Genomic DNA, 15,230 nt, shown 5'->3' with positions numbered 1-15,230 from the left:
GATCATACACTCATTCAACAATTTCTACATGGCAGCTCAATAACACTGCATCGCCATTCTATCTCCCATATTGCTTCACCACCATTGACTTAGACTCACTGCTCCATAAATCACTCACCTATGCTTTAGTTACTGTTGTCAGTTTGATCTGGTATAGGTAAATCTTTTTTAAAAACTACAATGCTCGAGGCAAACACTCTTTACTAATTCAGCTAAACTGTTGTTTAGTTTGAAGACGACTTCTGGGGATAGTTTCCGTTCAAGTTTCAAAAATTTTCTCAGGGCAACAGATTCAGGGGGTTCCCCCAGACTCTATGAGACAAGCAAGTCTCGATTCTGTAAGAAATTTAAAATTCTATGTTTTCCCCCTTTTTGATTGTTGTGTGCCATCGAATTGATTACAACTCATAGTGACCCCATAGGATAAGGCATAACTGCCCCATAGGACTTCCAAGGCTATAATCTTGACAGAAGCAGACTGCCACATCTTTCTCCCACAGAGTGGCTGGTGGGTTTGAACCACTGACATTTTGGCTGGCAGCCAAACACTTAACCACTGTGCTACCAGGACTATGCAAATTAACACCAAAACAAGGTATAATTATATACCTACCAGATTGGCTGGAGCCCTGGTGGTGCAGTGGTTAAAGAACTTGGCTGCTAACCAAAAGGTCAGCAGCTTGAATCCACCAGGTCCAACTTGGAAACCCTACAGGGCAGTTCTACCCTGTCCTAATTTCAACTAAGAGTTGAAATTGATTTGACAGCTACGGTTTTTAATGTTATTTTTTTTAACCAGATTGGCCAAAAATGACTCCAAGTACAGTTTGAAATCACTGACTTGAGTCATGCTAAGGCAGCTACAGTTTTACCCATCATTACTTTTGCACCATCACTGCTAATGTCCACAGAATGAACAGTGTAAACTACATCTCAGCATTATAAGAAAATAGTTTTTAACCTTGATGACCGCCTAATAAGGCCTCAGGGGTCCGTGAACCACACTTTGAGAATTGTTGTCCTAAACCAGGAGACATGTAAGGGAACTTTCACAGCAGCACGTTGTTGTTAGGTGCCATCTAGTTGGTTCTGACTCATAGCAACCTTAGGTACAACAGAACCAAACACTGCCCAGTCCTGCGCCATCCTCACAATTCTTGCTATGTTGCAAGAATTGTTCCAGTCACCGTCAACCCTTCTTGTTGAGGGTCTTCCTCTTTTTTGCTGACCCTCTACCAAGCATGATGTCCTTCTTCAGGGACTGGTCCCTGCCGATACCATGTCCAAAGTTAAGTGAGACAAACTGGCTGTACTTCTTCCCAGATTTGTTTGTTCTTCTGGCAATCCACGGTGTATTAAATATTCTTTGCCAACACCATAATTCAAAGGTATCAATTCTTCTTCAGTCCTCCTTATTTATTGAAACATAATAACCCCAAACTGGAGACAATCAAAAAGTTCATAAAAACTAGTGTGACCACACCAGCATTCTTCAAAATTTTCCCATGATTTCTTCAAGTACTTTTTTTTTTTAATTTTCTGATTGTGCTTTAGGTCAAAGTTTACACATCAAGTCAGTGTGTCATACAAAAAGCCACACACACCCGGCTGTGCACTCCCAGCTGCTCTCCCCTTAATGACACAGCACTTTCCTCCCCTCCTCACCGTATTCCCCGTATCCATTCAACCAGCTCCTGTCCCCCTCTACCTTCTCATCTCGCCACCAGCCAAGTCTGCTCACATAGTCTCACGTGTCTACTTGAGCCACGAAGTTCACTCCTCACCAGCATCATTGTCTATCTTATACTCCAGGCCAATCCCTGTCTGTAGAGCTGGTTTTGGGAATGGTTCCAACCTTGGGCTATCAAACGGTCTAGGGGCCATGACCATCAGGGTCCCTCCAGTCTCTTCAAGTACTTTAAATGTTTCCATTTTTCCATTTACATTTTTATAATTGGAATTTGAGATATGAATGCAACTTCATTTTTCCTACAAATAAATACCCAGGTGTCCTAACACTTTTTAATGAATAAACCATACTTTCACCTACCGAGTTGAAATGCCATTTTTATCCAGTACTAAATATCTGGGTCTATTTCGGGCCTTTCTACTCTGACCTAATAATCTGTCTAGTCATGTGCCAGTACTACACTTTTAAATACTATAGTTTTTATTTTAATATTCCATAAGGCTAGTCTGTCCTCATGGCTTTTTCAGAAAATTTCTTTCTAGTCTTGCTTCTTTTTCATAGGAACTTTGGAATCAGTTCTCTCTTTTTAAAATCCTGATATTTTTATTGAGATTGCATTAAATTTACAGATCAATTTACAAAGAATTGGCATCTGTATGACATCAAGTCTTTCTATTCAAGAATATGATATGCCTTTCCCTGTGTTTAAGCCTTCTTTTCAGGGGAAATATAAAGTTTTCTCTTCATGGTTTTGCGTATTACTTATTCTCAGGTATTTTTCTCCTTGTAAGTGGGGTCTTTTCTTCCATTATATCTTCTGACTGTTGTTTATATAAATGGAGGCTTTAGATGTCTGTGACTAATTTTATGCCCAGTGGCTTTATTAGTTTTAAGAGACTTTCAGTTAACTATCTTGAGTTTTGCATTATCATCTACAAATACTAATTTTACCTCCTCTTCTCCATTTTTAATGCTTCTAAATTCTCTCATCTGTTAAACAATTCTTTTCTAGATTTTTAAGTTCCTTGAGGATACAAATTACAGAAGTATATTTTGTATACCAGAAAAATGCACTGCAAAAATGGTTTGACTAATCCCTATTACGAAAATAGAAACGCAAGGTACCTGCTAAATTTTGAACCTGCCTCATTCATTTATTCATACCATTTTTGTCAGGTTCTACCCAAAATTAAATAAAAACTGATTTTCTTCTAAAAATAAATTCTACCCCTTCATAGCATCTAATTCCTTTCCCCCACCATAATAAAATCTCTTAAGGCGTCACATATTTTTTTTGCAACAAAATAGGCCTCTAGTTTATGTTTTTTTTTTTTCTTGCATTTACATATGGGATTGTAGGCAAAAACTAAAATTGTTAGTCTTCAGGTTTACCTGAACATTCTTAGTGACATTCATATATTATCCGTAGCAGTTTTCCTCAAGCTATTTACAATTTCATTTAAAAAATTATATACATTAGGCATAATATGAGGGAGAAAATGGACATTAAAGCTTAAAATCAAATAGAACGCAAACCAAACATGTTTACATCTATGAAATGGAAGTTTAAATTCTACACACTATACAAGAAAATCAGTCTCCTTATTTTATGGTTAGGAATCATATGTTAATATATTTCCCAACAAAAACAGTTAACTAAGTAGGAAGGCTACACCAGTCATGTGTTCATCCTAAAAATACTTCACCAATCAAGTCCCACTTTATAAAGTGAATGTTTCTTTCCTAGGCCCTTTTCAAATATCTTGTAAAAATTCTAACTGCTAACTTAAACTTTCATAGTATAACCATGAGCAACAGCAATATTGTGTGATACAGTGAAACAAGTCGAAAATTTAGCAAAGTAAACTGTCCCACAAAATGGATCAGTATTTGTAGATTTTCCTCACAGGCTCACAAGACACGATCTCCCAGCCTAAGGCTAAAGCTCTGCTCGAACCTTATGTTCTTTTGCTGCTTCAAAACCAAATCTTTCTCGCACAAAACTATCATATATTGACTGTGTGCATACCACACTCCAACACTCAAAAAAGGAGGCAAACATTTTCAGGCGTGTTAATGCTTTAAGATCACCATTAGTTCATCAAAAGAAGATAATTGAGATTGGGAGGTCTAACCACTGAGTTCAAAATAACACCAAGATGTGACTCTGGCTGCAATACTCAAGTGAAATAAGTGGGATTAGTGTTAATTATTTCTCATCTGGACAAATAGGTAAATGTCCATCTTCCAGGCTAACCAGGGGAAGTGAAAACCTGAGACTATGACTCAAAGTTATTTTATGTTTTACGTTTTCCCATCTGTTCCATTTAGTTCTCAATTTGGGTACCCAATTAAGCACTTGTGCAGGTTCCTTGCAGAATTTCTTTGTATGTACATTAAAATGGTATATAGAGTTGATACAGTAAGTGTAATAATTTGCTTTGAATATCCCATTTAAGTTGACTGAATTAATTATAATGGCATGTATAATTTGAATTACAAAGCAACCAGAAAACAAAAGCCAACACAAACAGCAAAATATCTTGAAAAACAAAACTAAAAACTTTATATCCTTTTTGAAAAACAAATCCCTATCTGAAATTTAAGAATTTCTTGAATACTAGGGCCTCCTGGAAACCCTGGTAGCATAGTGGTTAAGTGCTGGAAGTTCAAATCTACCAGGAGCTCCTTGAAAACTCTGGGTGGCAGTTCTACTCTGTCCTATAGAGTTGCTTTGAGTCAGAATCAACTCAACGGCAATGTTTTTTTTTTTCCTGGTATGTTCTCCTACCCAGTTTTCAACACTCGACCAAAAAAGCGGTGGACACCTCTATTTCTCTAGTTCTGGTGTATTCAAGGGAACCACTGGTGGCATAGTGGTTAAAGTGTTACGGCTGCTAACCAAAAGGTCAGCAGTTCAAATCCACCAGGCGCTCCTTGGAAACTCTATGGGGCAGTTCCCCTCTGTCCTATAGGGTCACTATGAGTCGGAATCAACTCGATGGCACCGGGTTTGGATTTTTTTTTTTTTTTTTTTTAGTGTATTCAGAACAGAACAGGCAGCCTCCCAATCAGTTTCAAAGAAACAGAGAACAGAGATGGTAAGGGAATCCAGGGACAGCATTAGCAATAATTGTGGTATATGAGAGATTTGGAATTCTTTACACAAATGTCAGGAAGCTGGAAATTTCCGTGTATTGATCATAGAAAATGATAGCTTTTTAAAAATTTTTTTAGTTGACTCTGAATGAGATATTAGTTAATCTTATGTGACTCAACGTCATAGAACCAATCTTCACCTTCTCCAATGAGACTCTAAGCTGACTTTAATGTTGGCATAAGTCATTATTAGGCTAGGAACATCTTCAAACTTACTAAATACAAGGTTTTGTCTTTTTTTTTTAATAGAAGTGCTTGGTCAAGGGCTCTTGTTTTAATTTTAGCACCACTACAATAACTGGGATTCACTGACAATGCATTTTTGAATGGCTGTTTTGGGGTTCTTTGTTGTTGTTAGGTGTCATCCAGTCAGTTCCAACTCATAGCGACCCTATGCACAACAGAATGAAACACTGCTTGGTCCTATACCATCCTCACAATTGTTGCTATGCTTGAGCCCACTGTTGCAGACACAACCTACAGTTGTGTCAATCCATCTCTTTTTCACTGACTCTCTACGAAGCATGATGTCCTTCTCCAGGGACTGATCCCTCCTGATAAAATGTCGAAAATATGTGAGACATAGTCTTGCCGTCCTTGCTTCTAAAGAGAATTCTGGCCGTACTTCTTCCAAGACAGATTTGTTCCTTCTTTTGGCAGTCCAAAATATTCAATATTTTTCAATATTCAATATTCTTTCCCAACACAATCCAAAGGCATCAATTTTTCTTCAGTCTTCCTTATTCACCAACCAGCTTTCGCATGCATATGAGGTGACTGAAAAAACCATGGCTTGGGTCGAGCGTACCATAGTCCTCAAGGTGACATCTTTGCTCTTCAACACTTTAAAGAGGCCTTTCAGCAGATTTTCCCAATGCCATGTGTCTTTTGATTTCTTGACTGCTACTTCTAAGGGTGTTGATTGTGGATCCAAGTAAAATGAAATCCTTGACAACCTCAATCTTTTCTTCATTTATCATGATGTTGCTTATTGGTCCAGTTGTGAGGCTTTTTGTTTTATGTTGAGGCGTAATCCACACTGAAAGGTGTGGTCTTTGATCTTCAGTAAGTGCTTCAAGTCTTCTTCACTTTCAGCAAGCAAGGTTGTGTCATCTGCATAACGCAGGTTGTTAATGAGTCTTCCTCCAATCCTGATGCCCTGCCCTTCATGCAGTCCTACTTCTTGGATTATTTGCTCAGCATACAGATTGAATAGGTATGGTGAAAGGAAACAACCCTGATGCATGCCTTTCTGACTTCAAACCATGCAATATCCCCTCGTTCTGTTCGAATGACTGCTTCTTGACCCATGTACAGATTCCTCATGAGCACAATTAAGTGTTCCATAACTCCCATTCTCCACAATGTTATCCATAATTTGTTATGCTCCACAGTCGAATGTCTTAGCATAGTCAATAAAACACAGGTAAACATCTTTCTGGTATTCTCTGCTTTCAGCCAGGATCCATCTGACATCAGCAATGATATCCCTCATTCCACATCCTCTTCTAAATCCAGGTTGAATTTCTGGGAGTTCCCTGTCGATGTACTGCTGCTGCCGCTTTTGAAAGATCTTCAAAAAATTTTGCTTGCATGTGATATTAATGATAATGTTCAGTAATTTCCACATTCAGTGGGATCACCTTTCTCGGGAATAGGCATAAATATGCATCTCTTCCAGTTGGTTGGCCAGGTAGCTGTCTTCCAAATTTCTTGGCATAGACAAGTGAGTACTTCCTGTGCTGCATTTGTTTGTTGAAACATCTCATTTGGTATTCCATCAATTCCTGGAGCCTTGTTTCTCGCCAATGCCTTCAGTGCAGCTTGGACTTCTTCAGTACCATCGGTTCCTGATCACATGCTACCTCCTGAAATGGTTGAATATCCACCAATTCTTTTCAGTATAGTGACTCTATGTATTTTGGGTTCTTAGGTTTTAAAATTCTTATCACAAATCTTGCCAATTTTTGTTTCTTTAATTAAATCTGCCCATACAACTAGGATTCATTATCAATAGAAAAGGACAAATAAAAGTCACCTACCAGATTTACTGGATCTCTCAATCAACACTACAGTCTTAAGCTTTGGCTCTTAGTGCTGCACTTAAGGAAATCCCTCAAAATATTTAATATGTAATCACATCCCTGTCAAATACTCCACAGATGAGAATTGCTTACATATGGTGATTACTTTGTAAGTACTTCTATATCCAGTAAACAATTTTTAAAATTTTGGATTAGAAGAGACAGCAGCACATCATTAGTCCTAGCAGCACAGAAAACCAAATGTTGAGGAAAACTGTCAAATGTCAGCCTAATCAAAGCAACATACTGAAAAGAAAAAAAGAAAAGAAAAAACCCTTTGCCGTCAATTCCAACTCACATCGACCCTATAGGACAAAGCAGAACTGCCCCATAAGGTTTCCAAGGGGTGGCTGGTGGATTTTTAACTGCTGACCTTTTGGTTAGCAGCCGAACTCTTAACCACTGTACCACCAGGGGTAAGTATTCAATAAATTGTTGGCCTAGAAAGGCTCCAAGAGGTCCCCAAGACTAATTCATTGATTTTACGTGACTATTCAACTATCCTTAACCTATAAAGCTTTAAAAGCCTCCAGAGAAGAATCTACCATCTCCTTCCCTTAACAATGCCTTATCTGACCATCTCCAACAAAGTTCATCCAAAATTATGCCCTTCATAAATACATTTCTTATGCCACTACTATTCACCTTAAAATCTGTGGATGGGTAAGGAATAATTCTGCCAGTTCTTCAGTTAAAAGGTATTTTCAGATTTTAAAAAATCAGTATGGGACTTAAGAAGAAGTTTTTGTTGTACTTTTGTGACAAGATAGGCAATTTGTCACTCAGATACAGCCAAAAGTTCTCAAACAATCTTGTCCTTGCTATACGGTTTTTTTCTTAACAGGACACTTACACTTTTAAGAATTGTCATTTGATTATTAAAATTACACCCACTCCTCACTCATTGATGTGGTTAGCTGCCAAAGACCAGCCCGTTATGTGTAAATCAGCATTATGCAAAAATGGCAGATGACCACATCAGACCACAAATGGAGAGTGATTACATCATTACAACTGCCAAATTACATCATTACATAACTGCCAAACCACTGAGAATCATGGTCCAGCCAGGTTGACACATAACCTTCACAGCCAGTGTTACTCTTGCCTTGCACCTTGGCACAAAATAGTCAGATAGTACATTTTTTACTATTGTCGTAAATGTGAAATGTTGTATAATGAGACTGTTGGTAAGTGAGGAGTAGGTGTATTCACCTTTTGTGCTATTAAGAATGAAGATGAATAGAAGTTACTTCATAATCCTCCAAATTAAATTTTTGATGGGAAGAAGCAGCAGCACAGCATTAGTCCTGGCTGAGAAGAGCCAAATGTAGATGAATAGCAACTGCCAAATGTCAGCCTCATCAAGGCAAGGCAACACTGGGAAGGGGCATGCAAGAGGCATATTCCTGGCTCATGGGCTGATTTTTTACCATAGGCTTCATTCTATTTTCTCCTGCAAAAAGGCCAAGAGGGGACCTAGAAAATTTAATACTATAATATCAAAAATATCCTTTAAAGACACTGGAAAGAATATTAGAAAATTCAGATATTAAGCTATCTTCTGGGCTTGTATCTTCAATTCCAGGTAGGAAAAAAAGGATCCACGCTCCCAAATTGCAAAGTGCATTTAGAAATGCATGAACAAATTATTTTAGAAGAGAAGCATTTGTTTAAAATTAGAAACACAAGTATTTTTTTTTCTTCATTACATGTAATGCTAAAATACTTAAATTTAGGAAAATTTTGCTCAAAATTGTCATTAATTTTTCTTGAAAAGGGAAAGGCCACTAAAGTCAGACATAATGTGTAGTATGAATTTTGGTACCCAATCTTTAATATATTACTGTCAAAGATGAATAAAAATCACAGAACAGCAACATACTAGACTTATTGTCTATTATGAAGTCAAGTAAATTATATGCTCAATGAATCCCAACTTTTAATTATTAAAATCTAAGTAGCAGATTTTGTAATTCAGAAAAGAGTACTTAAGGATCTACTCAGTCCCTGTATCTTTAGATATTAATGTGAAGCTTCTCCTGGACACCACTAATCTACACCCTTTGCTAGAAGATCTCAGCATCTGAAGAGATCACATATAAAAAAGAAAACCAAACTCACTGCCATCAAGTCATCCGACTCATAGCCACCCTACAGGACAGAGTAGGACTGCCACATAGAGTTTCCAAAGAGCACCTGGCAGATTCAAACTGCCGACCCTTTTGTTAGCAGCTGTAGGACCTAGAAAAGTCTACAATGGCATGCAAGTCATATGATAAATTTCAAGTTAGGGACACAGATCAAATTACTTCTGGAGATTAATATAAATGGTAATTATAAGGGTAAATTGTATTGTCTGGAGATCACATAAGCTCAATGATCTAGATTCCGGGTAGCATTTATAATATAAAAATTGCAAATTATGTATTAAAAGAAACATTTATTTTTTCAAATGTCCTAAACATTTGGCACAATGCATAGTTTGCCTTATTTAGAAGCTACTTGATAAAAGTAATGAATTTTTAAAACTGTTTTTAAAAAGTTATCAGGTTGTAAATTCTTATATCTGACTTCTACACTATTCGTACTTTCCTTCCCTATTTCCCCAATTTTATCTTTTCTCCCTGAAAATCTAAAAGTTAAATATCCTTCTTATTTTAATGCCAAATTAAAAGTACTCCACTTATATGGCTAATATTAAGAGATTTCAATTTAGCTGTAACAGTCATGGCTTTAGGGCATTCTCAGGAGATACCCCAGAATAAAACAAATTGAAACACCCATATTTCATATGCTTTTTTAAGATTATTGCTTACTCAGATTGTGTAACATACATTTTTTAAAATACTCTTCCTATGTAATCACAAGGAAACCCGGGTGGCGTAGCTGTTAATAGCTACAGCTGCTAACCAAAAGATCGGCAGTTCGAATCCACCAGGCGCCCCTTGGAAACCCTATGGGGCCGTTCTACTCTGTCCTATAGGGTAGCTACGCGTTGGAATCAACTTGACAGCAGGTTTTTGTTTTTATGTAATCGCAAAGCAAAACAAGCAGACTACCCATTACAGAAACAATGATTGTGTACTTTTAACATAATATTCAGGTATTTTTTAATGCCTACTTAAACGAATTTTTAATTATATATGTTACACTCAACAGCTGAAAAAAATATTGGGCTTACCTACCTACTACTTTTACTACAAAACATGGTAACTGTGTCTTCTTCCTAATAGCACAATGATAAGGATAACAACATAAAAGATATATATCAGGTTGGTGAAATAGCAGAAAAATTTCTTCAGCCTTGATTTAATGTCTTTTTATTTTCCTTTGTATATACACTGTAATTGATTGGTCCTCTTACATTATCCTTTCACCCTATTCCTAGTCAGAGGGCTTTTGGGCATCAGGGCAATGACAGATAAACCATATTATCTACTGATGCTACTGAATTGGCCTAAATCATAGGTAAAAAAAAAGAATGAAATGCTTGAGGTTAAGAAAGATACACAGAAATTGAGACAGAGTAAAAAAAAAATATATATATATATATATATATATATATATGATGTACGAAGAGTGGTTGTAGTCTACCTATAATTTTCAGGGAAATCTGAAACAGAGGTTTCTATCTGTACTTTATACCATTAAAATAGGGTCAAAAATCAAGTTTGCAGCTCACTATCAGGCTTTATGACTTTATTTTTTGGAATAAAGTTCAATTTTATCTCTAACTAGGTTTAGACACCATATGTAATTCCAGTAGAGAACTTATTTACTATCTACAGCAGTAAGACTGGCAAAACTTTCTTTACTCCCTCATAAAGAGCCAGGACTGGGTCGGGGCAGGGGGACAAAAACAAAGTTTCCTGTGTCTACACCCATGATTCCCACTGCCTCCGCAACCCCCACCCCCTCCCCGTAAACGCTAGCTTCACAGAGAACCAAGAGATACAGAATACAGACATGCACTGCATAACGTCCATTTGGGCAACATCCAACTGTGTATGCCTGTGGTCCCATAAGGCTTTCTTTTTTTAAACTGAAAGCTGCTCTCCTTTTGTTATTTCCCCCTAACAGTTTTAAAGACAACCCCAAAACCCCACAGTGAGTAAGCAGTGGGGCTCCAGGGTGCATTCCAATCCCTGCAGCATCTCTCCTCCTCCTCCTCACTTCATTCACCTGCCCAGCAGCCATGCAGCCATTCACTCCCTGCACATGGGCTTCCAGCTCCAGGTGGCTGCACATGATCAGGACGTGGCTTTATCAACAGGGCTGCATCAACAGGACGGTGGCAGCCCAGCTGCACTCCCAGCACCCGCACACCACCTGGTCCCCGCCCTGCACCTGGAGGTGCAAGGTGTGCAAAGCCCGGCCACCAAGTGCATACCCGGCAAGGCTGGCTGCCTGTATCTGGTGAACACAGCTCAGGAACAGGCAGGGCTGCGGGGCCTGGGCTGCTCTCGCTCCTCAGGGTAGTGAAACAGTGGGTGAGGCTGAGTACATAACCCGGGGACTACGTGTATACAATTTGGTGTTCACACAGCGTCCAGATGGCATAACGTCCTATTACACAGAACATATCGTGGACTTTACGAGACACGTAACCATACAGTCATCCCATAAAAAGGCAATTTCAACTTATCTCCTGACTCTTCCTCCACTCACCTTCCTCAAACACACAGAACAGAGAAATCAGTGTGTTGTTTGGCAAGGAAAATAATTAAAGAAGGTAAAATGAAGGGTCACAGAACACTTAATATTTTTAAGTCAAAATTCTAACATCATAGCATCAGGGTGTCAATTCATTCAAATTTTAACCTATTTGAGAATGTTGAAGCTATTATTTAAAAATATGATAGTACTTTTTCATTAACTTTAACCTTATACCCTCTTAATTGCTCATGCTAACAGCTTTATTGCATACTACTGCTTCTTGTAAGAAGTAAATCCATGGACCATTCCACTTTATCTTAGACATAACATTTACTAGTTTTCCAAGCATGACAGAATGGAAAAATATATATATTAGAACAAGAACAATTTATGTTAGTTTCCACAATCTGTGTTCCTTCTGTGAGCAGTGCCTAATTCTATTAAAATTAACAAATTTAAGTTCAGTTCTATGCTTGAAAAAAACCTAATGAGGGACTAATTTACAAAGTATACAAGAATATAATTTTATAGTAAATCTTTCCAGTGTTTGCTATAACTGCATTACATGAAATATTTCCCTTCACAAAAACACAGAAGGATAGCTCTTATAAAATGAAACGAAACTTTCTGCGTCCATCTCTGGCAAGCAATGAACAAATACAATTTGCTCACAAAAGAATCTAAAAGTGCTGCCTCAGGAGCATACACTATCACTAGCATGCTGTACGAATGAGCCTTGGTGAGTGGCTTCTATGTAGGAGCTCTTTCTCTCACACCAGTGAACCCATTTCATATAAAGCCGAAGAGAAAACTAAAGCCATTGCAGATGTGAAACTCAGCATGCTCCACTCAAATACTTCTAAAGTAACCATCCTAAAACAAAATTGGCAGGTGTCATCTCTTACCAAAAAACAAAATAAAAAACACAAACCCAAAGGCAAATGCTGCTGTTCAATAATCAGATGGACTTACAGAGGCAAAAAAATGTGACAACAGCAGTAGTTCAAGTAAAGTGTGTGTGAAAATTTAAACACGCCCACTTTCAAGTTAAGACAAAAGTGAAGGGGAGCTATGATCTTTGTATCAGATAGAGTGAAAAAGCTTAGGCATTATCACCAAATGTTAATTCACTTTACAGTCATCAATGAGACTAGTGTATATATTTTTGCACCTTGCGCTTGTAAAAGCAGATAAAGTATTTAATATGTAATTTACAATGTATTTTACCAGCTCAGCATAAAGGATGTATATAGATTATATCAAAGTAGTAGACAGTTAGGGGCCTGTGCAAACCCTGCAAAAATAGTACTTCAGGTATCTGCTAATTAAAAAAACAAAAACAAAAAGTTTGCTGTTCAGAAGTGATACAATTCAAACTACCACAAAATACAAAGGGCTGCAAAAATGTATATCATTCCAACAACATATATAAGTTATTAAATAAAGATCTGATTTAAAAGAATATAAATGAAGCCTTTAAGTAGGTCTTTTCTACATGCATATTATTCCTCATTAAAGAAAAAAATATGTAAAAAGGCCATCGGTAATTGCTTTGTTAACATTTGTAGAAAATGCCAATTCTCTGGTCACAAATTTTCACTAAGTTTAGCACTTAAGGTCTCTGCAGTGTTATAAACGTAATTTAAAATACTGTTAATTCTGTAACTCCATTGGTAAAATAACATGACTTGGAATATGGCAGTCTTCATGTTGAGGGCAATGATCCACAGTGTGTGTGTGTGTGTGTGTGTGTGTGGTGTGTGTGTGTGTGTGTGGTGTGTGTTTCAATTTCTCATGTGTGAACAGTTATCCAGAAGAACAGCACCCTCCACCACCGCTCTGGGCTTGAGGCTCATCGTCGATAATCTGTACGCCTCGCCTTGTGGTTCCTGGCTGACTGGAGCCATTCCCTTTTGCTCTCTCGTCCACTTGTGCTGTTTCTATCATCCCTAAGAAAGAGAAAAAGCAGAAATTATTAGAGCTGTAATCTTTGAATTTTCTGTTTCTATAATTTCAGTATAAAAAGTATGATAGATATTTCTGACTTTCAACCAACAAGGAAACTAAATGTAGTAAAGGTTTTGTCAGGTCACTAAATAGCTTTACCTGAAAGCTTTTAAAAAATTAGTATCATGCAGCAAGTGTATTTGTCCAATGGTATGATCACAGTGACATCAATACAGAAGAAAATTTTTTGCTATGAACAAAGGACAATGTACAAGTATTATCCTTAAGATTTTCCAAACATACTTTGAAACATGTCTAAGTTCAAATCATTGTAAGCAGAACAGATTTTAAGGTACAGGATTTATTCTACTAGAAATGTAACACTCTCAAGAAAATGCTATTAGAAAAGAACAAGTTTTGGATGAGAAAGAAAAAACAAAGCTGGAGGAATCTATCTGATTTAAAAACTTAGTATAAAACTGCATTAGTCAAGATTTTGATATTGGTGGTGGGAGACACACAGAGATCAATGGAACAGGAAACAGAGTCCAGAAATAAACCCATGTATATAGTGGCTTGATTTTTGATACACATGCCAAGGTTATTTAATGGAAAAAGGATCATCTTTTCAAGAAACAGTATATGTCAAACATAAACCTCAACCCATACCTCAAACCACACACAAAAATCAACCAGAAATGAATTACAGACCTAAACGTAACACCTAAAACATAAGATTCATAGAAGAAAACATAGGAAAAAAAATTTTGTGACTTTGGGTTAGGCAAAGATTTCTCAGATAAGACACAAAAACATAAATCATAAAAGAAAATTTGATAAAATGGACCTCACCAAAATTTAAAACTTCTGCTTTTTCAGACATACTGTTCAGAAAAATGAAAATACAATACATAGACAGACAAAAAATATTTGCAAAGTACCTATCTGATAAGGAAGTAACTGAAGGAGCCCTTAAAACAAAACAAGAGTTCTTAAATTTTGGGTCCAGAGACTGTCTCCAACAATGGTTTTCAAATTGAGGTGTAGAAGGCAATCCACTGAGACGAAATAAGAAAATATTACAAATTCTATTTCTACTTATTTTTCCTTAACTTTTCAAAATTTCTATTTTTATGTTATGTTTTATAATGTATAAAGTATACTAATACTTGTACGTGGCATATAATTTTTAAATGGGAGTACTCAATTTTTTTTTTTTATGAAGATGTGAGATTTATAACAATTGTAAACCACCAATTGAGAGTCATGCTACTTAAAGTATGGTCCAAGGACCTGCATCATGACTACCTGGGAGCTTGCCAGAAATGAAAATCTCAGGCCCAGACTGGATCTACTAAATCAAAACATGTACTTTAAACAAGATCTCCAAGTAATGTATATGCCCACATTAAGGTTTGAAAAGCACCAATCTATAGCAGTGGTTCTCAAAATTTAGGGTGCATCAGAATCATATGAAGGGTCTGTTAAAACAGATTCTGGGTACCAGCCCCCAGAAATTCTGATCCAGTAGAAGTTTGGGGTAGGGTCCAAGAATTTGCATTTCTAACATGTTCTCAAGTGATGATGCTGCTGCTGGTCAGGGACCTGACTTTGAGAAACACTGATATAGAATGATCCTCAGGGATTCATAAAACTCCTGAAATTTACCTAAAAGTTTGTGTACATGTACA

The 15,230-nt window shown here is 37.1% G+C and overlaps 1 protein-coding gene across 1 annotated transcript in view; it reads right to left on the bottom strand.

Annotated features, from left to right (window-relative positions):
• Window positions 1–3,007: 3,007 nt before the first annotated feature.
• The window catches only part of RAB21 (RAB21, member RAS oncogene family), a 35,788-nt gene continuing 23,565 nt past the window's right edge, over window positions 3,008–15,230 (bottom strand). Inside the window, exon 7 of the mRNA XM_049883904.1 lies at window positions 3,008–13,541. Within this exon, the coding sequence (XP_049739861.1) occupies window positions 13,399–13,541 (143 nt within the window). The 3' untranslated portion in view covers window positions 3,008–13,398. The remainder of the gene's footprint in view (window positions 13,542–15,230) is intronic.

This window comes from Elephas maximus, chromosome 4 (assembly GCF_024166365.1).
Source record: "Elephas maximus indicus isolate mEleMax1 chromosome 4, mEleMax1 primary haplotype, whole genome shotgun sequence".
In the NCBI taxonomy this organism is placed as follows: Eukaryota; Metazoa; Chordata; class Mammalia; order Proboscidea; family Elephantidae; genus Elephas; species Elephas maximus.
This window is presented reverse-complemented; position numbering and strand designations above follow the sequence as displayed.